General features: G+C 33.6%; 1 protein-coding gene across 2 annotated transcripts in view; it reads right to left on the bottom strand.

The window, feature by feature from the left end:
- Positions 1–27,716, bottom strand: part of LOC111051994 (serine-protein kinase ATM) — a 145,503-nt gene that overhangs the window by 28,349 nt on the left and 89,438 nt on the right. Inside the window, exons 32-43 of one of the 2 annotated variants that reach the window (XM_039435297.1) lie at positions 26,781–27,031; positions 25,021–25,180; positions 24,517–24,622; positions 24,208–24,315; positions 23,510–23,615; positions 19,155–19,320; positions 18,050–18,216; positions 17,474–17,638; positions 13,088–13,246; positions 10,152–10,324; positions 9,621–9,774; positions 1,000–1,283 (exon numbers count right to left, since the gene is read on the bottom strand). In XM_039435297.1, the coding sequence (XP_039291231.1) occupies positions 1,000–1,283; positions 9,621–9,774; positions 10,152–10,324; positions 13,088–13,246; positions 17,474–17,638; positions 18,050–18,216; positions 19,155–19,320; positions 23,510–23,615; positions 24,208–24,315; positions 24,517–24,622; positions 25,021–25,180; positions 26,781–27,031 (1,999 nt within the window). The remainder of the gene's footprint in view (positions 1–999; positions 1,284–9,620; positions 9,775–10,151; positions 10,325–13,087; positions 13,247–17,473; positions 17,639–18,049; positions 18,217–19,154; positions 19,321–23,509; positions 23,616–24,207; positions 24,316–24,516; positions 24,623–25,020; positions 25,181–26,780; positions 27,032–27,716) is intronic. The other variant, XM_039435301.1, reaches the window with a different exon arrangement.

Below are 27,716 nucleotides of genomic sequence, written 5' to 3'. Positions count from 1 at the left end.
TAAATATTTTTCAGTTTACTTTGAGCATTTTTCTCGTTAATTTGAGCAAAAGTCTAAATTTCTGAATCGTGTTTCAGTAATTTTTAGCTGGATGAAACAAACTTAGGTACGATTCTTCCCGCTAGGTCGCGCGCTTGTCGGTTCAGCCATCTTGTTGTGTTCAGCCATCTTGCATCTCGGTTCAGCCAACAAGCTGTAGGCGTGTATTTTGAATGTGAAGTTTTTGTTCCATCTGTATTTTTTCTGATTCTTGAATGAATAAAAATGAGAACTTTAGCTGAGAATTTTCAACTTCAATTGGATTATTAATTTTTAAATGAATTAAAGTTGCTATTAATAACAGCATCACACACACACAAACATTTGATGGATTTCAGCCATCATTCTACCCATAATCATTCAATCAACCACTTCTCATATTCAATGGTAACTGTAGGAAAAATTAAATTTGAAATACATGCGCAAAGTTCCTCTGCTGCACTCAAGAAGCCATTCCGCCCTCGCCTTTTCTTTCAGTGCAGCAAACTGTCACTTTGCGCACTAGTTGCACAAATAACTATTTTGTCGTACAATTTGTTTCAAGTGCTGTTGACAAAAATAATTGAATGAAGAGTAATACTAATGACAAATACTAAGAACGATAAAAAATTAAGTACAGGAATTTTCAATTGGAATAACAATGAATAGTAAAACTAATTAATGTTATTGACAAATTAAATACTCTACTAATCGATTATCAAGGGGAATGCGATAGAAGAATCAATAATGTTTTGCTCTAAAATTTCACAAAAAAGCAATAAGCATAGTCAACAATTGAATATTTAAAAACACAATATAATAAAACACTTACGTTGATTCAGAATAATTTACAACTATAAATGTACCATGAATTATCTGATTCGGAATCAAATAATCAAATTGCATTACAGATACAAATGCTGACAAATATTGCGAATTGTATATATGTAAACATTTGCATAAATTGAAATTAACACTTACTCAATCGAGTAGAAAAGATTCTCCTCTTGATTCTTTTTTATTGTAGCTATTTCAGTTTCATCGAAAATACTTTGATTTTTCAGAAGGATCGAAGCTCTCTTGGCAACAGATATCAATTGATTAGCATCTATCTCGGCTTTTCGAGCTTTTTCTATCCTCTTCTGAAACTCTATGGATTTTGTGTACTTAGAAACAGCCTGATATTCAAGATCAGAATACCTGGCAAGGCAGCTCATAGCTGCTATTCTATCTTCACTGTCCCAATTTGAAGCAGCTTCTAGAGCCTGCAAAATTTAAATGTAAAATAATTGCTAATATTAAAGTGGGAGAATTACTCAAAAACCCTGGTACAAGTATAAAAGATAAAATTACATAATTATTCTTCTTCTTTCTTTCTTTCTCTTCTTTTCTTCTTCTTATATCTATAAAAGGCTAAGCCCCGACAGACTGAAATCACACCACATCCCAAACTACTGAGCCTGAAAACTTTTGCACAATTGTTTATGGTAGCCTCAAAACATCCACTAAGAAGGGATTTTCAGAAATTTGCCCCCCTGAGGGAGTTGGCCCCCCCAAAATTTTGTGCTTTTTAACCGTTCATTTCACAGTAAAGTCATAAGGAACTTTTTTGTTCAGCTACGAAAAAAATTAGATCTATGCAGAAAAATTCTGATCAGGAGCACAGGAGGGGGGTTCAGCAGAGGGCATTTTTCGAAAATGTTTATGTAAAATCACACTACAGCTCAAACTAATTGGCCTACAGACTTACAACTTTGCACAAAAAATATTCTTCAAACATGCTAAACGTGCACTAAGAACGGATTTTGAGATATTTTGCCTCTAAGGGTTACAAAGGATGAAAAAGGATCCTATTAAGTAAGGTTATGAGCATGGTAAAGTGAACGCCATATGGAACTGAGATAATTGACACATGATATTCTAACATATGTTGTAATCATTGGAAAGCTTAAAATAATTTTGTCAATCAGCTGATGGAATTGATTTTTCATTGATCAAAAGTGCGAACTTGCCACGTGTGTGTTTCATTGTTGTATGCTTGGCCACGCAGTTCGGATTGCGCCTTCTATCAGCTGTATAGAGTCATATACATTCCGATTGGAAAAGAGCACATAGATTTTCTTTGGTTAGGAGTTTGTTGATAATTATTTTTTCAAATTCAAATTTTATTGCTATCAAAAATCACATTGAAAACTTTCTTAATATACAACAAGTTACAAACATATATCTACATTTATATTTATAGCACGGCCAGAAAAAGACAAATTTGAGTACTAGCTGTGAGTTCATTCAATATAACTTATATATTATTTTTTGTTAATATTTTGTGAATAAAAAGTACGAGTTGATGAGAGATGTGTGTAACTCCTTATATTTGATCCAAATGGTTATTCATATTGTAGTAGTCGGGGTCACTGCAATCAAAAGTTTTTTATTCTGTGGCTAATAAATTTCATACGTATTGATTGTCCATAATGTATCCAGTGTCCATAATGGTAGTGATTGAACTACTGAAAATTAATGGCTTAATGGTCCCTCATAGAATTTATAGTATTCCTGGTGATTGAGTCTGTCTTTTTTCAAAGCGTTGACTATTAATAATAAAGCTTTATTTATAAATAGCTTACCCGGCGAACTTCGTACCGCAAAAATGTCAATGTATCTCATGTCACACTTAACTTTATTTGGTGAATCATGAAATTTATCTGACAATCAATATTTTCATTCACATCTCAATACGGACTTCCTATGTGCTTTGTCATGCAGCATTCATTATTCCGAAAACATATTCTTCTCAATCAATTGGTAATAATCTATTAGTAAAGTGTTGAATTAAAAAAATAGATAGGTTAAATCAGTGTTTCAAATATGAAATCAATGTTTTCATGGTTGTTGATTGTCAATAGATGGTCCAGGAAAAATGCGATGTACGATGAATCACACAGAATTCCATATTCTTTCCATCATCCATTTTATGATGAATATAAGCTAAGCGAAATTCAAATAAATTGTAAATTATCCTCTCATTCTTCAGTAATCAATGAATACAATATGAACAACTCTCTTTCATGAGGTGAATAATATTTTTTCAACATTTCCCAGTTTCTCAATGATAGGGGAGTGATAATTATTTGTATAAGTCTTCTAGGGAACCATTATCTACACAGCTGGTACCAATCAACTACACTTCAACTCCAAACTACCGTTTCAATGCCAGTACACAATTTATCACAGGGACATGTTTAATACAGGTAACTTTAGATGCTGAAATCATATTATCATGATCATCTTTTCGTTCTTCAGTAGCCGCTCGGCCGACAATTTCGAAAAAATAGGTCTGTAAAATAGATTAATAAATAATTATTATTAGCCCCCCTATTAAAATTTCTGTTCAGAAACCATCATCCCCAATATTCACACAACATATTCCCAAAGTTACATGCCGTTATGTCAAGTATTTTTCAAGTCTATAGGGAACAAACATACAAACATACATTCATCTTTATCTATATAGATTTACATTCAAATGATAGCCTCTCTAAATGGAGGTAGAATGATGAGGTTGACAACTTTCAGTTCTGTTGTTTTAACATTTTTTTTTCAAATCACTTTCAAAAAGTTCATGTAGCACTATACCTACTATTGTTATTGTGCCACTTCTGGCGCTATCATAGTTTCACCACTATTCTGTTCCACAGTCCTATATCTTGCAGTCGTTAACTATATATCTATAATTAATAAAGTAAAGAACTGGCTTATACAAGTACGGGATAGGGAAATTATGTTTGACGCATCATCACGTCTGAAATACTGGACTAATTGACTTGAAATTTTGCATATAGATTCTTAATTAACTAAGGATGGTTATAGGCCTATTTCCAATTCTTCAAAATTTCATTACGTCAAGTTTAAAAATAGATCCTTGAGGAGCACGGGTTCCAGCTAGTTATAATATACGACAATAAACTGAATCAATTTTATGACAAAAACAATTTTTACATAATACAGGGTGATTCTTAATTATGGTAAAATAATTTAATACGTGATAGTAGAGGTGAAAATAAGAAAAAAAGTTCTTATTAACATATATCCATAAAAGCTTCATTAGCGAGCTATAGAGAGTGAAAGATTTCGCTCGGAATTCAGTTCCTCTGGTGAAATACACCGATGCTGAATTGTTTGGGGACTAGTTTTTAAAAAAAACGTATGGTGGATTCATATGGAAAAATATCTGAAAAACTGAATAAAACTAGTCTGGGAGCTGTAGTGTGAGTAGTTTTTGAGAAAAAAGTTAAAATATGCAAAAAATCTAAGTACAAAAACACAGACTTCTACGTTTGATGCCCAATAACTTTCTTTAATGACCAGCAAACAAATAATTTTTCGAAATAAAAATTGTAGAGAATTTAATTCTGAAAAGAATTATGTAAGCTGTGAAGACAAAAATTTGCTGCTTTATGAGAAGAGAACTAATAACTCATAGGTTGTAGCTGATTGCAAATAAAACATGGATTTAAATAACAGCTGTTCCAAAACAGCTGATTTATTTTGTTTTAAATAAGAAAATATTTAAAAGAAATTATCAGCTGAAAATTATTGTCAGAAATATTTTAGCTCACTGTTGAACAAAACAACAAACTGTAAGTTAGGCCTACTGTAACCGCGCTGTGTTTTTGTTTAATCTATTAACCAGTTATTTGTAACCATTTCACTTTGCTTTATTGTGTTGAGTGTTAACTTTTTAAAAAACGGCAGGTAATTTTAGACATTATTCATACTCCGAATTAGCTGACGTGCATTTAATGTGTGGGATGGGACACAGTAATAGAACTGAAGCAAGACGTTTGTATCAAGAAAACTTTCTTAATATACAACAAGTTACAAACATATATCTACATTTATATTTATAGCACGGCCAGAAAAAGACAAATTTGAGTACTAGCTGTGAGTTCATTCAATATAACTTATATATTATTTTTTGTTAATATTTTGTGAATAAAAAGTACGAGTTGATGAGAGATGTGTGTAACTCCTTATATTTGATCCAAATGGTTATTCATATTGTAGTAGTCGGGGTCACTGCAATCAAAAGTTTTTTATTCTGTGGCTAATAAATTTCATACGTATTGATTGTCCATAATGTATCCAGTGTCCATAATGGTAGTGATTGAACTACTGAAAATTAATGGCTTAATGGTCCCTCATAGAATTTATAGTATTCCTGGTGATTGAGTCTGTCTTTTTTCAAAGCGTTGACTATTAATAATAAAGCTTTATTTATAAATAGCTTACCCGGCGAACTTCGTACCGCAAAAATGTCAATGTATCTCATGTCACACTTAACTTTATTTGGTGAATCATAAAATTTATCTGACAATCAATATTTTCATTCACATCTCAATACGGACTTCCTATGTGCTTTGTCATGCAGCATTCATTATTCCGAAAACATATTCTTCTCAATCAATTGGTAATAATCTATTAGTAAAGTGTTGAATTAAAAAAATAGATAGGTTAAATCAGTGTTTCAAATATGAAATCAATGTTTTCATGGTTGTTAATTGTCAATAGATGGTCCAGGAAAAATGCGATGTACGATGAATCACACAGAATTCCATATTCTTTCCATCATCCATTTTATGATGAATATAAGCTAAGCGAAATTCAAATAAATTGTAAATTATCCTCTCATTCTTCAGTAATCAATGAATACAATATGAACAACTCTCTTTCATGAGGTGAATAATATTTTTTCAACATTTCCCAGTTTCTCAATGATAGGGGAGTGATAATTATTTGTATAAGTCTTCTAGGGAACCATTATCTACACAGCTGGTACCAATCAACTACACTTCAACTCCAAACTACCGTTTCAATGCCAGTACACAATTTATCACAGGGACATGTTTAATACAGGTAACTTTAGATGCTGAAATCATATTATCATGATCATCTTTTCGTTCTTCAGTAGCCGCTCGGCCGACAATTTCGAAAAAATAGGTCTGTAAAATAGATTAATAAATAATTATTATTAGCCCCCCCTATTAAAATTTCTGTTCAGAAACCATCATCCCCAATATTCACACAACATATTCCCAAAGTTACATGCCGTTATGTCAAGTATTTTTCAAGTCTATAGGGAACAAACATACAAACATACATTCATCTTTATCTATATAGATTTACATTCAAATGATAGCCTCTCTAAATGGAGGTAGAATGATGAGGTTGACAACTTTCAGTTCTGTTGTTTTAACATTTTTTTTTCAAATCACTTTCAAAAAGTTCATGTAGCACTATACCTACTATTGTTATTGTGCCACTTCTGGCGCTATCATAGTTTCACCACTATTCTGTTCCACAGTCCTATATCTTGCAGTCGTTAACTATATATCTATAATTAATAAAGTAAAGAACTGGCTTATACACGTACGGGATAGGGAAATTATGTTTGACGCATCATCACGTCTGAAATACTGGACTAATTGACTTGAAATTTTGCATATAGATTCTTAATTAACTAAGGATGGTTATAGGCCTATTTCCAATTCTTCAAAATTTCATTACGTCAAGTTTAAAAATAGATCCTTGAGGAGCACGGGTTCCAGCTAGTTATAATATACGACAATAAACTGAATCAATTTTATGACAAAAACAATTTTTACATAATACAGGGTGATTCTTAATTATGGTAAAATAATTTAATACGTGATAGTAGAGGTGAAAATAAGAAAAAAAGTTCTTATTAACATATATCCATAAAAGCTTCATTAGCGAGCTATAGAGAGTGAAAGATTTCGCTCGGAATTCAGTTCCTCTGGTGAAATACACCGATGCTGAATTGTTTGGGGACTAGTTTTTAAAAAAAACGTATGGTGGATTCATATGGAAAAATATCTGAAAAACTGAATAAAACTAGTCTGGGAGCTGTAGTGTGAGTAGTTTTTGAGAAAAAAGTTAAAATATGCAAAAAATCTAAGTACAAAAACACAGACTTCTACGTTTGATGCCCAATAACTTTCTTTAATGACCAGCAAACAAATAATTTTTCGAAATAAAAATTGTAGAGAATTTAATTCTGAAAAGAATTATGTAAGCTGTGAAGACAAAAATTTGCTGCTTTATGAGAAGAGAACTAATAACTCATAGGTTGTAGCTGATTGCAAATAAAACATGGATTTAAATAACAGCTGTTCCAAAACAGCTGATTTATTTTGTTTTAAATAAGAAAATATTTAAAAGAAATTATCAGCTGAAAATTATTGTCAGAAATATTTTAGCTCACTGTTGAACAAAACAACAAACTGTAAGTTAGGCCTACTGTAACCGCGCTGTGTTTTTGTTTAATCTATTAACCAGTTATTTGTAACCATTTCACTTTGCTTTATTGTGTTGAGTGTTAACTTTTTAAAAAACGGCAGGTAATTTTAGACATTATTCATACTCCGAATTAGCTGACGTGCATTTAATGTGTGGGATGGGACACAGTAATAGAACTGAAGCAAGACGTTTGTATCAAGAAAACTTTCCTAACCGAGTATGTCCAAGTTCGAGGTTTTTTGCCACTATTCATCAACGTCTGTCTGAAACAGGTTCTTTGATGTCCAAAGAGCACATTTATGCAGGCAGACCCCGATCCACTAGGACTGTTGAGTTAAAGGAACAAGTTCTTAATGAAATTTATGAAGATCCAGAGAAGAGCACGAGAGAATTGTCAGTGCAGTTTAATGTGAATCAATCTATTATCTTGAGGATCCTAAAAGAGCAACAATTACATCCATACCACCTCCAGAAAGTTCATACTCTATTGCCACGAGACTGTATTCCCCGTGCTGGTATTTGCCGATGGTTTTTAGAAAAACTTGTTAACCCAAACTTTTAAACAACCGTTTTATTTACCGACGAGACACAATTTGCAAGAACAGCTATCGTTAACGTCCACAACCAACATATTTGGGCAGATGAGAATCCTCATGCCATCAATCCTAATCGTCCACAACATCAGTTTTCAGTAAACATTTGGGCGGAATCATAGGAGATCATCTACTTCTGTTCGAGCTTTCTCCCAGGCTTAATGGCATAATCTACTCAAACTTTTTGAGAGAGGAGCTATTTATCTTACTTGAAGATGTACCTCTTCAGTTGCGCCAATACATTTGGTTTATGCAAGATGGAGCTCCAGCACACTTCAGTGTTGCTGTTCGTGAACACGAACCTGAATCACAGATTTCCAAATCAATGGATAGGCCGGGTGTGCCAGTACCTTGGCCAGCTAGGTCACCACACTTGAATCCTTTGGATTTTTATCTTTGGGGACACTTGAAAACCTTAGTATACAATACTCCGATTGATACAATTGAAGAACTCCAATTAAGGATTTTGAAGGGAATAGGAATGATAAAGCAGACTCCTGGAATATTTGAAGGGGTCCGACAAACGATGAGAAGACGTCTGAACATATGCATTAAGAACAACGGAGGTCACTTTGATCATCATCTTTAATCTTTTGGTAAAAGTTTAATGTCATTTAGATAATATGTTACTTTCATATACGAATCAAACTTTTCATAAAAAACCGAATATTTTATTTTCAATCAGCTACAACCTATGAGTTATTAGTTCTATCCTCATAAAACAGCAAATTTTTGTGGTGTAATGTACTACATTAGAATACATTTTATTTAACTTTTATTTGAATTAAGTTTACACAGCTTACATAATTCTTTTCAGAATTAAATTCTCTACTTTTTTTATTTCAAAAAATTATTTGTTTACTGGTCATTAAAGAAAGTTATTGGGCATCAAACGTAGAAGTCTGTGTTTTTGTACTTAGATTTCTTGCATATTTTAACTTTTTTCTCAAAAACTACTCACACTACAGCTCCCAGACTAGTTTTATTCAGTTGTTTCAGATATTTTTCCATATGAATCCACCATACGTTTTTTAAAAAGTAGTCCCCAAACAATTCAGCATCGGTGTATTTCACCAGAGGAACTGAATTCCGGGCGAAATCTTTCACTCTGTATAGCTCGCTAATGAAGCGTTCATGGATATATGTTTATAAGAACTTTTTTTCTTATTTTTACCTCTACTATCACGTATTATTTTACCATAATTAAGAATCACTCTGTATATGTAATAAATTGTAATGGGGCTGATAAAATTGTTATTTTCAATTAATTGGTTGGGTTGTGAACAAAGATGAATAATAATTGCTATTTATTGAATTTGAATAATTGATTGTCAGTTTGTTGCGCGCGAACCCGAATCGTGCGACCTGCGAACATCTTGCGTACTGCTCGCGTTCCATTTGTATGTCGCACAGCACATAAGTCTATATGCACCTACATTTAAATCTATATCGTCTTCATCTCGTTCAGTAATGAATATTTTGAGAAATAATGTATTTTTTGTTTTAGTAATAAATTACATAATTTTGAATGGAGAATTATACATTCACACTATAACATTAAAATGAATGAATTTCAGAATTTTCCGAAATTTGAAGCTGCAAGTCTCATGAATTGAATAGATGATTAGTTCATGAGTTGAACTATGACAAATATAATATTACGTGACATTATTAAATATTTATACATACTGGTTTGAAATAGTTTTGTATGATATCCCTTCCTTTCTCAAATTTTGTATCTGCCATCCAAGTACCATAAGTTCGCAGAGCTTCAGACAACAAACTGGTGTCATCGCTGCTGGATGAGTCCTTCAAGTGATTCAATAATCCTTTCAACAGATTCCTGTAAAAACGCAGTGATTTCACAATAATAGTTATTTTGCAAAGTTTTGGGAACAATAGTTTCTCAATAGAATAAGCTTTGAGCAGGAATGGTAAGGTAAATGAAAATCACACAATTGGCATAGAAAAGAATAGGTCTTTAAAATATTATATCTAAAAACGTGATTTTGAAGTTCATAACTATTTATTAATGAAGCTGGCCTCAAGCAGTCCCATTGAATAAGATATTGTTATACGAGTATGAATGAGAGCTTATGAGAATAATATTCTCACGGTACTGAACATGAACACGTTCACTAATACTGTTATAAATGTGGGGATCAGACTTAAATCTTATGGAATGAAGCGTAAATCATAATAGCAACTTTTTGAACTGACCTCCCCACTTTGCAATCACCTCTCGCCCACGACAGTTTTGCCAAGTCGAGCTGCATTCTCAGCTGGGTGCTGGCGGTGAGCTGTGGCGCCATATTGGATGCAAACTTGAGGCTGCCAGCTGCCGCCGACCAATAGCTCTCCGATAAAGCTACACGGGCACCTGTCAGGCATACCTGACAAAATATAGTAAGTATTATATACCTGACGAGATAATAATATATTCCAATGACAATGTAATTCAACACAATAGAACAGAATAGCTTTATTCTTTGTTGATGTGGCAAAGTTTGAACAATAATAAGCTCTCACAAAAATAGCAATTATAATTAAGAGATGTATCCGAACTAGAACAAGAACTAATCAATTATACCATAAAATTAATACACAGCTCAGTATGGAGAATTATGATGTTTTCATCCAATTCAATTTTATTCAGAAATAAAAACATTACTAAACGAATAATAAACATATAATCACAAAATTACAAATAAAAATGAAAATTTAATATTAATATTGAAAGAAATATATAAGGAAAATGAATATCTTCCCAGGTCATATACCACTTGTTTCCAGAAATCGTTTGTATTTCTAAGTCCGAAATTTTTCAATAATTTACCTTTTGAGGCAAAGAGAATTGTTAATAGAAAAATGTTCAAATATTACATTCTTAAATGGCTTAGAAATATCTTGCCTGATTGTTTAGAACACTTTTTTTATTCTTTCTTAGTTTTCGACATAATAATTATTATAGTTGTTGAAAATCATATCAAAAAGTAATTAAGCCCAAACTGGAAATGTATGAGAGGTGAGTGAATGTGTGTGTTCATTTTTTTCTTGCCCAAAAAATTTTTTTTCTTCTTTCTGATTTTATTCAATTATAGTATAAGCACTCCTGCTTGCACGCGTTAAGCATTATATGCTTACAGCAAGCTAGAAATATTCTGTTTCAAAAAAGCTTTGTTTTTTTTTCATAATACATCATACACGTAGAAAGCCTTATTACATAAATTATATTTTATACAATTTCTTCAGTGCACTTTGTATTTTATTTCCATTTTTGATGTTTGATGTATTTGAAATTTTGTATGTATTTGATTTTTGAATCAGAATAAAAACAATTTGAATTTGAATTTGAATTTGAATATCTTCTCGCTTGGACGATAAGTCCGTGTGCAAGGAGGAGTCGCTCTTATTGATAATATAGTACAATAATTTCATGAAATGAATGATAAATTATTTTTTACAGAATAATAAGATAAAGTAATAAAACATATCATTGACGGCGTTTAAAGGCAAATATAGAAGAATGGAATATTTAAAAAAATCAAAACAAGAGGTCGAGAAGTTGGATTAATATTATATGTGTGTGGTGACAGCATCGGCAGAGCCACCGCAGCCCCCGGGCCAAAACGGAGCAGTTACCTGCTCAACCTTCGCTTAACCTAGCTCCGCAGTGCAGGCTGGATGCTTGTCTGACTCGGACTAGGCGCTGAGACAGCAAATAATAGCAGCGTTGGTGGGAATTCGAGCGGCCGCAGTAACATCTTCCACCCAGCAATGGTCGACGTAGTTCCGCCTAGCGGACAGACGAAATATCAATCCAGTCGGTTATTTGATCCCTCCAACCAGGCTCAGCCAAGCAGCCGAGACAATAGAACAATGGAGTGACGGTCTTATTCGCGTTCATCAGCAGTTTTCTTTCTCACGATTATTTTGATTTTTGTGTTACCTATAATCAATAATAACTCCAGTCACCAGTAAAACGTTTCCAGAAACGTGGTGTACTACCATATTAATGAATTTTCATGATGATTTATAATTATTTAAAAACATTGTTGACATTCTGAACCTTCAGGTTAAACTTGGGGTCGCTGAGAACGAATCTGCAATCAGAATTTCTCTATAACGAAAAAAACCCAGCTGTTGATCTTCCGGCAACCGTTAACAGTCATCCTGCAATGCGGCCGAAACACTTCCAAGCCAGACACCCATCTCAAATGACAACAACGCCAAGCTGTGAGAAACCATCCTGCACTGCGGCGCTAGGTTTATAGACGGCACAGCTACATCCCACACCTTCAACATGTGCTGAGGCGTTCCGATATAGCCAGTGGGCCAAATAGAAAGAAGGAAATAATTGTATGTTATTACGTAACCAGTTCCTGGTGGGATAAACACCTGATGTTTGTTGTAGTAAGTTCGCGGTCTCTAGTGCAGGACAGATGCGAATTTTCTACTATTTTATCAAAATTGGTAGTGTTTAATACATTTTGTTTTAATTTCAGAGTATTGCACCTTCAAATCACCAACATCCTTAACCAACAAAGATTTGCGTACAAAGTTGAATCACGGTGATGCAAACGCCGGTTAGAAAGATAACGATAAGCGAGCCAGAGCTAGATGCTTTCTCATAGTCTGTCCGATTACGACTGAATTGATCTAAAACACTTCACTAACCTTGAAGGAGAAAGAGAAAAGACGTACAGAGGATAATTTTTAGAATTGACCTGATAATTAATTGATATGCCAAGTAAAAATATTAAAGTTGAGTCTTAATAGGATTAGAATGAGATATAAAGTGTAAAAAGATGTAAAGTTGAATTGAATAAGAAATTTGTTGAATCAATCTAGAGTAAGAAAAACTAGAATTATTAAATATGGGATATGGAAGGTAACAGGAATGAAAATGAAAGAGAATCCTGGAAGTTGAGAAGAGGAATGATGAAATCAAGAAGTTTAAATTATTCAAAACTCATTAAAAAAGGTAAAATTCTTTTCAAATAACACTAAAATGAAAGAAATAGCACGCGAAAAATTGACAAAACAACCAAGTGGAACGCTTTAAATAGCTAACTCGATGTCTGATAATCTTTCATGGAACTGATAAGCTAACTTTAAATTTGTATATTACATTATGAACAGTTGAGGTAGCATACCTGAGCACAGTAAATATCACTGATCTTGCGAGCCATCAATCTTCGTTGAGCGAAAATCGGCTCGACATACTTGAAATCGTTCCAGCCGATTGCATCCTGATTCTGCCAACAGCACACGTTATCCACCAGTCTTTCTTTCTTTTCGAATTCTTCAATTTCCTGCAAAATGAAGACAAGTATTATGGCTTTTTGCACTATTGTCCTCAAAAATCTTTATCTCCGTAATCTATAACATAATAAAGTAAAGAGTTTGCTTATACAAGTACAAGATGGAAAATTCACGAATGACGCAGCATCACGTCGGAACTACTGGACTGATTAACTTGAGATTTTGCACATAGATTCTCAATTTACCGAGCATGGTTATAGACCTATTTTAAATTCTTCAAGATTTCAGTAGGTGACGTTTTTAATTGGACCCTTGCGGAGCAAGGGTTACCTGCTAGTGAATGTTAAGTTATATGTTTATATTTTGAAATTAGCAATAAAGGATTTGCCTAGGATGAGAGAATAAATAATTTCTTATCTTAATTACTGAACAACCTACGAGTAGAAACAATAAGTGAAAACATGATAATAGTATAAAATTCAGCTTCTCAAATAAATAAAAATACTATTGATAAAGCCAGACTACTTTCTGAAATATTTAGAGGAATTAACTTGTAAGCGAAGAGAAAAAATTAGTCAAATGTAAAAACCAGAGTAATGTGATTTTATGATTATACTCTAAATATAACACTTATGATTTGACTCTGAATAATACAAGTAGAGACTTGAAATTATCTGTGTTGCTGAATTATGCGAAATGTCAATCTTTTCATGCAAGCCTATATGTCTGGATGGGTTAATTTGACAATACGGTAGATGCAGAGTTGTCAATGGAGTGCCAGTCCCATGAAAGCCCAGACTTATTTTTTCTCAATATAATATTGTTTACTGTGCTTAATGTAACTCCCATGGCTTCTTATAAATGATAAAGGAAAAAAATTATGTTTTTTTCTCTAGTTTGAACAATATTGGCATTTTTTGTCTGGTACCATATGGAACCACTGGTTCCATACTTCTTATTTCGCACAAATAGGTAACACGGATATGTTGTCCAAGTCTCAAATTGTTTTATTCAGAGTACAATGCAATAACCAGAACAATTATGACAGTTCGAATTTTTCTACATAAGTAAATAAGATCAATTTTGAGAAGGAAATAAGGGTGAGTACTGTGATGAATTTTTTTAGTAAATCTCATGAAAGGAGAGAATTAACTAGAAAAATTATAATTAGCCTTATAAAATAAAAGGTTTGCCAGACGAACAGTTAGCACCCGAGCGATAAGGCTTCCTTATCAACAGCTGAGTATAAGATAAGAGTACCGTTTTGTACTACGCATTTTTCAAAGAATTATTTAATAAAATTATAATTATTCTGCCAATTAAGTATAAATCATTTATGAATTGCTCATTGAACTTTTGGAGGTTACACTTTTGTTTACAATTAATCAGATGTTTTGTAGCAGCTCAGACACAGCTGACTGACTCAATATATTATAAATGTCATGCCAGGTTTTCATGCAAGCTATAATATTATTTCTAAAATTAAGAATTATTAAAAAAGGATAAAGAATTTCAAATAAAAAAAATAAAAATAAAATGTATTATTGTTAAAATTATTTATTACTCACGAAATTACATTATAATGTCGAATGTTGTAACGAACTAGGTCATAGCATGAATATTGTATCATTGATAAGAGCAACAAAATTAAGTATAATAGTTTCGAATACAATAAGAATTTTATAGAAATATTAAATTATAAATTTATTGTTTCAACTGAGTCACATGGTGAATGAATCTCTTTGGCAAGACTAAGCCAATCATATGTCATAGAAATGGCACCAAAAGGGATGATCGTTTGAAAGCATCATATATTAATCTGTTATCAGCCAGCAAACTTGCCTTATCATATATGCTAGTGCATGTACACTGTATAGGGGAACTGTATCTAGAGAATTAAGCAATTTACAAAATTATACAAATTAAGTTATTATTGTCTTGGAAAGAGCAGTCAGAAATATAGGTTTGAATGCTGGAGGTACACTGCTTACTAGAATGGCACAGTGCCTAGCATATGCAGATGATGTAGACATCTTAGCCCGAAGGGAGGAGGATCTGATTGAAAGTTTTAGAAAATTGGAGGAAGAGTCAAAAAAGCAGGTTTGGCAGTCAATGGAAGTAAGACTGTGTACATGAGGATGGAGCTGGAGCAGTAAAATTGAAATTTATAGGACAGTTCTGCGACCAGTGGTGATGTATGCTTGTGAAACATGGGTGTTGACAAGTTGTGATAAGATGCTGTTGAATCGATGGGAGAGAAAAATCCTAAGAAGAATTTATGGGCCAGTGTTAGAGGCTGATAGGTGGCGACTCAGAAAAAATGATGAGCTCTATAATCTGTATGGGCAACCGAGCATTGTTACTGAAATTAGAAGAGCACGTATTCGTTGGTTGGGCCATGTGGAACGTATGCCGGAAACCCGTACAGCGCGTATGTCTCTGTATCAGCAACCAGGGGGACAAAGAAAGCGTGGCCGACCACGCAAGAGATGGTTGGACGACGTGGAGGCAGACCTTCAATCCTTGGGCGTGAGAAGGTGGAGGCAGCGAGCACAGGACAGAGATGCATGGAAAAGGCTTGTGGAGGAGGCCAAGGCTCTTCAAGGGCCGTAGAATCAATGAGTAGTAGTAGTAAGTTATTATTGTAATCAAAGGAATTATATTTTACTGCTTGCCACTGACGTCATGCCTACGTCATAATCATTCTACCAATGGCAAATTTTCATGCAAATTAATTACACAGAGATTCTCAGAAAAAGGTTCTAGCCAAAGGCTTAGAAGAAGGCAAGACACTTCCCTTTTAAAATCCTCACCGTTAAGACCTTGTTAAAAAGTTACCAAAGACCTATTAGTGAAATTTTGTTCGATTTTTGTATTTTTTATCTGTGAGCCAATATCTTAGGCTAATTTATCTATTATTTTGTAAATTTATTCATCAATTGATTATTCTAGAAATTCTCATTTAATGATTCCCTAATTTAATTGGTGAAGGAAACATTTAATTAAAATTCCACACGTGCTAAGACCGAAGCCTGGACCAGCCACCGATCATACAGAATTTGATCTAAAGGAACCACGACCGCCAAGAGGATTCACGTGAGTTTTATATTTTGGGGCCCCAATTTTCGCTTCGAAAAAGAAAATACAGTGCAGAAAAATATAAAATTTTCTTCGTTAAAGTAATGGCCACGCCGACAAGCGCTTATAACCATTAAGATCCTAGATTTTATCTGGTATAGAATTTATAAGAACTTGTAGTTGATTAACTATCCTCCGCTGCCAGAACCACGCACGACCTTGAGTAATTTTAAAAATCTTTTATAATTTGTTTTCATTATTTTTTTAAAACTGTTGAATTTATCAATTATAAAATTCTGTTGGATCATGCATGGTATCATGCGAGCACAAGCAAATTTCTAATTATTTTGTCAATGTTAAACTACTTTCAATCTGTAATCCAAGCTTTAAATCTGCACTGTCAAATTATATATTTTATTATATTATATTTCCACTTTGTCAATTTGTCTTCTGAGTTCGATTATTTCTTAAGCCTGTCAATTATTGTGTCTGATACGTTCTATATTATCAAGAACCGATCAAGTACGACCATTTAAATAATTGATTCAACCTGGATATTGGAACAGATCTAAGTGGATGTAGTGTGTGGAGTCGGGTCGAGATTACCTATTCTCTGTCCTTACCTGCTCATATATCAGCTTTTATCTGTGACCAACTTCGGCTTGGGAGCGAATTTTTCGACTGTATGGCATATGCAGCTGGAGATAATATAATTTCCTACAATAGAGCATAAAGCCCGACAAGACTCTGTTCTCGAAGTATATTCCGAACGATCTCTGGTCCTTAGTACCCTATCTTAATCCTTCGGAACTTATTAGAGACGCAGTCCCGTAGATTATCTACATCAGGATTTTTGCTCGACCTGTATGATTTTATATGCTGTTTCATCACAGGTAATAGTTTTAAGATATCTGTATTCAGTGTTTAGCGACCGCTACACTACCTCTGAAATTTTTATCATTATACAATCAGTCATAAGAAGAATCAAGGGTGAGCGAGTGTTTATGCCTCCCGCGATTCAGACGATTGTATCGAATCTTGTAGTGACTCAGTCAGTCTGGTGTTCACTTAGCGTCCACGCACGCATTTTCAAATTCCTAACCTCAATACTGGTGACTCAGTACAAGATTCGTTATACGTGTGTCGACGTAACCTTGGAGGCGATAGTAATTCGCCAAGAAGAGCTTCACAGTACTCACGAGCAGCGCCTGCAGTTGAGCGAGTGGCTTGTAGACGTTTTGCGACGCTTCGAGGCTCTCGTGCTTGAGGTGCGACACGACAAGGTGGCGAGCCGCCTCGATCGCACTGGCCGCAGTCGGCGAGTCGTTGTAGTGCACGGCTTTCAGCGCGTTGTGAAGTAGACCCTGGGAGCAAACACACGACACCCAGCATTTCAATAAAACAGACAAAGGAATACATCATTTCAATTCACAAAATTATGGATAAATAAATGAATTGTGAGAGAAACTTAAGAAAAATAAAAGCACACTTGAAACTTTCAAATTCAAAATTACGAATAAATACATCTTGCTCCATAGGATAAATGAATACAGTTAACATAGGATAAAGATTCAAGTCTTGCTACAAGAAAAACGCAAAACCAATTGAAATCAAGCCACGCTTGAATAAAGTAAAAAGCCACATTGTTTGTTTAACCAGCGGGGCCCACGTGCTACGGCAATCAAAACTTCCTGTCCACAAGATACAGTTACTGATCTAACTAATTACTAATCCCACTATATTGTAAGAAATGGTAAAAAAATAGCAAAAAGCACCTGGTAGGAGGTGGAGACATGGTGGCACTCGGGCAAAGTCCACTGGGCGAGCCTCCAGCCACACTCGTACTGCACGTCGGTCAGCTGCCGACTCTGGCCAACCACCGACCTCGAGTAGACACTGCTCAGCTGGTGCAGGCCGCACTGACTCAGCGCCACCGCCAAATCTGCATCATTCATTAATCCACCACAATTATCACATCACGAATCACCCAAAATAATTGCATAAACAAGAAAAACGGTTGGCTGACATAAGTTAACATCAAGTGAATCACATTGAACGGGTGATCTCTTGAAGATCCAACCCCCCTGAATATAATTTATGATTTTGAAATCAGCTTCCCCTTGGTTTGGGATCCACCTAAAGCTGTTGGTTTACTCATCTCATGAAACACCCGTTACCTTTTCCAGTCATTCATATGATGTGTATAATATTCAATGTACAAATACTAGAAGAAAAACGAATGAAATGATAAAACAAAAATGTTGTCTCATCCTACCGAGATAGTTCAAATTTGAAAACCTCATAACTAATTGATTATTGTTGAGTCTAAAAACGCCAGATCATTTTTTCATGTGCATTTGATGAAATTTTGGATCAAACCACATATATAAATTGGAGGAATTATTTATAGAATATCGATAAGTAGCAGCATAGAGAGAAGATAGCATGAGAAAATATCCCATGGTATAGGGCGTTTTTGTTCCAAAATTCACTGTTTGCTCAAGCCGATAGCCCACGTAGTTCTTTTACGTGAAGCTATGTGATGCTGGTAGTCTCTCATTCTGTACATTTCATTCACTATCACCTGTCCAAGACATTAATAATAAACAGTAATCGACAATTATAATCGGCTTGAAATAACAATGGAATTTGGAACACAAACGCCCTATACCATGGGATACCTTATCATGCTATCTCTCCCCTATGATAGTAACCAAGCGAGTGATATGGAAGCTTGAGTAATCACTCAATTGAGGAATATAAAATAGTGTTATGCTTCACGAATTAGGAGGAGTTCTGATAATTTGATGAATGTAATTGGACTTGAGTAAGACTTTGGAAATGATAAAATAGATAAAAGAAAATGCTAATGAGAGTTACCTGAAGGATCAGTCAAGTTGTTTTGAGAGAGTTCCATGTCTAGAGTCTCCACTATTCTGTCCCATTTGTTTTCCAACTGATAGTTCTCTATCAAGGCACTAGTCTCCATCAGCTCCTCTGGGCCACAGCCGTACACGGCGTCAGGCTCCCCTATCCTCTTGTAAGCCTACAAAATAAAATACAAATAAACACATTATTGTCAAGTACTATGGAATAGTAAAATTGTTATGGAATTGAAGAGGTACTAAGCTATTTTGAGAAATGTCTAAGAGATCTCACTAAGTACCAAATAGAATAAGACGTTCTCACTCACCTCTGCGCATACGCTGGTAACATGAGGTTAGGGCTAGGTTTTCTGTGTTAAATGACAATATTCTAGTCAGTAATATTTAGAATTATGCAATAGTTTTAGTGGAATTGAAGTCGACAAAACGCCCACCTTGAGCGCTGATTGCGAATGCATATTCATAAAAAGAGAAAATCGTAGTAGAATCGCTAACATTTTTTTGTTGAGTGCTCAAAATCCTATTATATTAAGCGAGCAATTTCTGTATTTTTATATCTGGTTATTTATATTTATTTATATCTGGATTTTTCTATTCAACGGATCTCGAAAACGGCTCTAACGATTTTCACGAAGTTTGGAACAAAGTAGGTTTATGATATAAAAATTCGATTGCACTAGGTCTCATCCTTGGGAAAACTGAACGACATTAAAAGGATAATTCATTCTTGCCTGAAACAGCTGTGGATAGTAAAAAAGTGAGTGAGCTGTGAAAAATCAAAATATCGCATCCCCGAAATTCATAAGATGACATATAGCCAGCTGTGAAATATAAACACGATCATTTTAGAGAATATTGTATTCTGTTTATCAATAAATAAAAATAACGAGCGAAGCTCGGTGCCCCGATATTAGTTATAACTGCATGTTCCATTACTGACACTTTATTTGGAATAAACCAACGTTGATATTTTGGTTATAAAACCACAATGAAACCAATAGATTGGTTTCATCTAAAAATTGTTACTTGAGAGTATAAAAACATTAATCAATGGGTTGATTGGATAAAAACTAGAATTTAGTGACTAGCAACTATTCATTAGCTAGCTACACAAATAATATTTTAAATAATTATAATTATTGCATTTGTATTGGAGGTGAATCGAATTTCAAGTCATTTGCTTGAAAATCAGTTGGAATTAGTAATTGCTAGCTTTTATTCAATCGACCCATTAGGTCGATGTAATAGATCTTTAGGTAGATTGGATGAAAGCTAGCAGTTGCTAATATTCTGAGTAATTTTAGAGCAAATGCTATTCGAGTCAGCTGTATAATCATATCTGTTTAGCTACAGGCTTATGACTAGTCACTGGATTCTAGTTTTTAAAAACTAGAAATAAAGCTAGAATCTAGTGACTAGGACTTATGCCCGGTTGCAGAGTCGTTACATTGAATCAAACACAGCTATGTGAGACATAGATTAAAATCACTGACGTAAATGGTTGGTCATTGCACAGTCGTTTGCCGAAGCCCATTTAGCTATATCTCGAATTAGCATCACACATAAGTCACACTGCAGATCTATTCACTTTTTTCCGTACATTTCTGTACATACCTCTATCCAACCAATGTCTTGGCATCGGGGAAAGTATCAATAGATAGCACTGTGAACAGACGACCTGAAACATCTCACATAAATTGGTAAACAACATGGTGACTCTTGGCTTTCGGCGAGATTTCTCACTACAGTATATTTAGCGATTTGGAGGTTATAAACAACTTTTAAAGCGAAGAGACATGGAAAATTCCAAACTTAATGCTTCGAAAATTATTCTAAAATTTGTAATTCATCCAACATAACTTGATAATTATTATAGTCATTGGTTTTTAATAATCATGTAGGACATAATTGTTATCATTCAATTAGAATTATATAACAATTCTATTATATTGGTTGAGCACCTACAAGCTTTGATTATGGATACGTTTAGAACGTATATTGAATATATACGTTTAAATGTATCCATAACAAAAGTTGCAAGTAATGAGGCTACAATAATATGAGTTGTGGTTGTGGGTAGCCAAAATACTCGTTAGAAAATAAATACTTATAAATATTTACTTGTATATAAAGATTGACAAAATATTCAATCTCAATTATAAAAATTTATTATTGAATCATTGAAAAATATATTCTTTTGACAAATGAAATATAATTGATTATTTCAAAGAAGAATGAACAGTTAATATTACATCAGATATACTGGTATCAGCTATCCTCTATAGCAGGCAGGGACAAGGCAGAGAATCAGTTACACTGTTCTCCTATTTTTCTACACTGCCATTATAGCGTGGACCTCACTATAGCAATTGCTAGCTTTTATTCAATCGACCTAATATCAAATTATAAAGATGGTTTATTTGATAATATCAAGTAAAAGGGATAAAACCTTTAAATTAGTATTATTGGTTGAGTTCAAAGCCACTGATCGGTGAGTGAACGTGGCTCTGAACAAAGTACTGTTTTGTCGTTGAACGATGCATAGACCCACATGCAGCGCTAGATTATTTGGAATTGAAATCGGCCATTAAGGGGACAGCCTAGAAGATTATTACATACTAAAGATCTTGAAGATTTATGTGATCTATAATATTACAAAAAAATATATATATTATATAATATCACGCGCTAAAATACCTCAATGGAACCTTTAATTTCAAGTAAGAGCGAGCATTGGGAAGGCATAGGTATTGTGCGTTTATACCTCTTCAAGGTCTTTGGTCTAACTGATAAGAAAAAAAATAAGTCATATCCGGTTCGTTCACTGATCAGTTAATCGTACTTTTCCACCGATGGAAAAGAACGTAAATAGAGTAGCTGAACGTAAGCAGACATGGCTGAATACGAGGTTGTTTACAAATAATGGGCTCCATTTTAATGTATTTGGGAGCAGAGAAATGCATGATTACATAAATTCAATAACATTTAAAATATTTTACAAAGCATTTAAAACTACTCCAATCACCAGATGGTTTTCCATTTTAATTGATTACAATGAAATAGGTTAAGTTCTAGTTTTGTTTACAAAATATGATCAACAGGGGAAACATCTGTCAGTCATGACTCATGAGCAACCGTTCAGCCACAGAATACACACAAAATGGAAGGTATCAATTTTAACCAAGATTTGAGTGCACCAGACCACAACACATGACTGCATCATCTTGTTAGAAATTAAAACTACTGCTGTATTACAATGCTACAATTTCTTTCAAGATGGCGGATTATGTCGTCAGGATACTAGCCGACTTTCCATTCTGTGGTTCATTTGTGATCACTAATCTGTGATCAGGTTTTTTACTGAACGTAAAAAACCCCGATGGAATTGATCAGTGGCTTTGAACTCAACCATTAAAGTTATTAAATAATAGTTGAATAATCCTTGATTAGAATGATAGTATTTAGTAGTTGATATTGAGATAAGATGATAGTAAATCACATAATTCAATTTCATCAACATTCCTCCATTTCCATTACAATACATAGGCAGCCTTACAAGCATCACAAGGAACAAAACTTACACCACACCTTCATTCTTACAAGCATTTCATGAACCCTAAGAGAACAAACCTCATCCCACCCACATCGCACTCAAATTCTGACTTCAATGAACAAAGTATGCACACCAAGTAGGTTGTGTAAATCAACCTCTTCCAAATGCAATAGCAGATTCAACACCTACACGATATTGTCCTATCAAAAGGTACCTACTGCAAAGGCTGAAAGAGAGAGAGAGAGAGAGAGAGAGAGAGAGAGAGAGAGAGAGAGAGTCAACACCTACTGAATACTATCCAGTCAAGAGAAGTTAACCCAGCCATTGGTTTTTCTCTAGTCAACAGATGTTCACTCTCTTGTATATACAATAGTAGATTCCACATTTTTTGGATATTGAGATATTGTCCAGTCAAAACGTATGGAGTCTACCTATTGTAAGGGCTGAGAGAAAGTAAGCAACTATATATGGTCTCGATCGGTACTTTCTCCCCACTAAACTCAAAATCAGAAGTGCTTGGTTTAAACTCTTGGTTCAAATTTAATCGAGCTTAGTTTAAACAATCTTTGGAGAGAGCAACCCTTTGATTGTAACAGCCCATATGCACCATCTCAATTTAAACACAGATGAATCACCTGATTGTTTAAGCCCAGAAGGTAACACAAAAGAATGAATACGAACATATATCAACAAGTTATCGTGGTTTAGCATTTAACATAGATGGCTCTTAGTTACTTAAGTTTATGTTAAATCATCCTCAGAGAAATTCTTCTTCTATAAACTGAAAATTCACTTACTTCAAATAAGACTTTCTGCAAAACTCCTCTTTCATCAAGATTTTCTTGTGATAAGAAGGCAAGGCCTGAGCTGCTTTGTTTCAAGAATGTATCATTTCTTTCACAGCTGAAATCCAGTAAAAGTTATTTTCAATAAGCAAACATAATTAGTTATTACAATCTGATATAATGGATTGGAGAAGAAAAGAACAATATTTTCAAAAATTCCACTGATTTGATAATATGCATCATTTGTAGATCCATAATATGTTAAAACTTGAAGACGTTTCAGGAAATATTACTGCAGATCATGAATAATTTAATGGGTTATTTGAAACTAATGGGACCTACTGGAAACCAATTGTAGTCTCGTAAAACTAAAATAGTACAGTAGAGTCCGAATAAAACAAGTTCCTTGTTATAACGTATTTTACAAATTTCCTTGAACGAACTAAGCATAATACCATATGTGAAAAATGTTTCCTCGTTGTTCCGAGATACATTGACAGTTACAAAAGCTCTGCAATGAATCCCTGGTCAAGTATCATTAAATCAAAGTACAGTACCAACATTTTCAATCCGAGAAATTGAATTTTCATCAATGAATGAAAAAAGTTTCCATTATTATATTTTGAGAGAGCATTCATTGTTGGTTACTTGAATAAATAAATATTTTGTATTATAAAACAACGGAAAAATAGCGATAGAAACTACTTTACCCATATTTTTTATAAAACCAAAGTTCAGCAAAGAAAAGTGAGGTGAAATAAGCTGAACAGAATTGCGCCGCCTTCGCCAGTAATAGATAATCCAATTCTATGTTGTACCTGCAAAATGAAGAACAAATTTAATATTTCTATGACTATGTGAGTCATTTGACTATGTAGTATATACGATTCAACAGGAATTCACAAATGCTGAACATTAGTAAGAAAGCTAGGCCTATGTCTTGTCAAAAAGTTTTTGGAACAAAACATAAAATAAAATTTAAATAATTTAGGATACGGTCATTTAACATTTGAACTTACTTTTCGAAGAATCCGTTTTTGCTGGACACATAATGGTGTATGATGGAAGCTAGGACAACCACACAACGTACCGAAGCTCGATTGCAGAATAAACTGCTTTCATTAGCTGTAACATCATTTTCAAAATCATCTAGATGTTCAGTTTTCATAAAATACTGACATAGAGAAACAATAGCATAAGTAGATACCCCATGGCATAGGGCGTTTATGTCGCAACTTTTACTGTTATCTCAAGCCGATGGTCCACGTAGTTCTTTCCCGTGAAGCTGTGTGACGCTGGTAGTCTCTCATATTTTGCCGTTCATACACTCTCACCCCAACAAAACAGTAAGAATCTACAATAATCGACAGTAATTGGCTTGAGATAATAGTAAAAGTTGCGACATAAACGCACTATACCATGGGATATCTACTTATGATATTGTTTCTCTATGATACTGACGACACCAATGAATCAAAATATAATAAATACACCATTACCTGTACATCAAACAGAGACCATACCTTTATCAACACAAGTTTTATCATCATTCAAGTTGGAGTGGTGTTCCAAAAACTTCTTCACATTTTCTGCAATGGCAAGAATAACAATTGGATCATCTTCATCTTCTGATAGAAATGCCAGACAAGTGATGTACTGTAGGACGAACTCAGCAAAAGGAATCTGAAATAAAGTAGAAATGTTCAAATACGATATGATTGCTTATTGATTTGGTTATTGTACTATTTACTATTAAACAATAGTCAAAAATACAAGAATAATTAAAACAAAATCTCAATTGCACACATCACCTACATGAACAATATATTTTTTCTTTGTTCTTTACAATCTATAATTAGTTTTATTTACTGAACCCTAAATTTCTCAATAATTACGTCATCATCCTACTTAGTACAACTATTAATTCATCTGTCCTACTAAATGTTTATTTTGCTCACATGCAAAGTCTGCTTATGTTGCTCTTTGGGGGAACAGCGTGAAAGCCAGATCAATCTTTATTGTCCAAAAAAGGCAGTAAGAATAATTTCATAAATATGTGCCATTTCATACACACTGCAAAAGCTTTTTGTTAGCCTTAGAATATTGACCCTACAATCACTATATGTTCTTCATGTTTTATGTTATGTTCATAGCAATTTAGACAGGTATTACACAAACAGTAACTTTTATCACTTCAATACTAGAAACAGTAAAAAACTCAGAGTTCAGCAGTACACCCATACTATATCTCAGAAAAATGTTTTTTATATGTCTGTTAAATTGTATAATCACACTCATGACCATTTCAAGCAGCTTCCACTCAGCCAATTTAAGCGGGTATTGAAAAATGTACGAGATTGACTGGAGTTTAGTGTTACGGTACTGTACATCCTATTAATTAGTATATTTTACTAATAGTTTCTTTTTTAAATATTAGTAAACCTTTTATTATCTTATGATTGTCTGACATGGTCCATGTATTCTTGAAATATCTATGACCAATAAAATATTTATTTATCTGTTATAACTCTATTCCCTCTATTCAGTAAACAAGGAAGAGGTGTCTCCCCCTACATCCTTGTTACACACTAAAGGGAAATAGTCAAACCCTTTGGGTCTCCTGTCACTTCTTACAGCGACCATAAAATAGTATTAAAACCAATGTTTAAATAATTGAATGTTTTATAATAATCACATAAGGTACCATACAATTATTGATAATAGCAAAAAAAAATGCTTTTACTTTTATCAGTTTTCATAGAATACTGATGACATCAGTGGAGCAAAAAATAAATAAATACACCATCACCTGTACATTAAACAGAGACAATCTATTGAGATCTTGTTAAAAATGGCCAATAAAAGCAAACGATATTACCATAGTGACCTCTAATACAGTATTAGAGGTGGCTATGATATTATCAATGTTTATTAGAAATTTTGAATACAGATTGATAATATAAGATTCACTATTTTCATTATTATAACTCTAGATTTACAGCTATTTAGGTATCTAATGAGTTTTCGATGTCGCCAAAGTTCAAATGTAAACATAATTTGGAATTTCAAGTAGAATGATGATTTTTGTTAGGACTTCAACAAAATCAAAACTTATCAATCATTAACTTATCATTGTCTAACAGGTAGATTAACGAAATAACACTAAAATATTCAATGATCATTCATCTCCCAACAATTCGACAAACAATAGGAACTTTAATAAATAGTTAAATACAGAGAGCTATAACAAAATTTATGTAATATGAATATGAAAATCACTTACCTTGAACTCACAGACAGAAGATAAATAATTAAGATAAGATTGTGGTTTGAATGATTGCAGCATAAGGTTAGAGATTTTTACAATCCATTCCTCATGCGAAAGTAGTGAATCAGTGGGCCAAATACATTTTATTGCTCTGACCAGCAATCTTCGATTCACAAATTCATCAGAGATCACAACGTCTGGAGTAACTTCATTCACCGACTTCCAAAACGGGAGCAGAATGTTCTTCTGATCATCCTCTTCACCTACTAAAAATCAAATAGAATAAGAATTTATTTAATATTAAAAAACAGGGTTTTAATCTATAAGGACAAGATTTACTCCAAATTACTAAAATAATGTACATCTAAGTGGATTTCTAATACGGTAAATATTTTAAAAATAATATTGTAAACAGCTTAATATTTCTTTTAAAAGAGAAATTTGACAATATGTCTGATTGGTGATCCTATTTTAATAAAAAAAACTACTTCTCTGTCGCTTCAATTTTGGTCCGCTATCTTGGAACCACCATTTTGAATACAACTTCGACTAATCTCTAACGAATAAGATCAACCATTTTTATCTACATAAAAATTACAAAAATGAAATAAATGAGTCAAAAATCTGACAGATCAAACTTTGGTATTCAAAGTGATTTTATCAGTATATTTCACTAAAAGTGTTTACTTACACTTAAGGTCAAATTTGTTAGTTAAGATTTTCTTTTAACCAGTTTTTTCAATTTTTCTATGATTTTTGATATTTTTAGATGTGAATAACTTTGTAATGGTTTGATATATCGATGTGCGGTTTTCGCCATTCATTTTCTCTTAAAATTCTGTATCGAAATTATGTATCATATGACCACCTTCACATTAAATATAAAAATTAAGTTGGATTTAAAATGGTGGTTTAAAGATGGCAGACCGTCTGGGAGTCTTGAAGTGACAG

Source organism: Nilaparvata lugens, chromosome 1 (assembly GCF_014356525.2).
Source record: "Nilaparvata lugens isolate BPH chromosome 1, ASM1435652v1, whole genome shotgun sequence".
NCBI classification, from domain to species: domain Eukaryota; kingdom Metazoa; phylum Arthropoda; class Insecta; order Hemiptera; family Delphacidae; genus Nilaparvata; species Nilaparvata lugens.
This window is presented reverse-complemented; position numbering and strand designations above follow the sequence as displayed.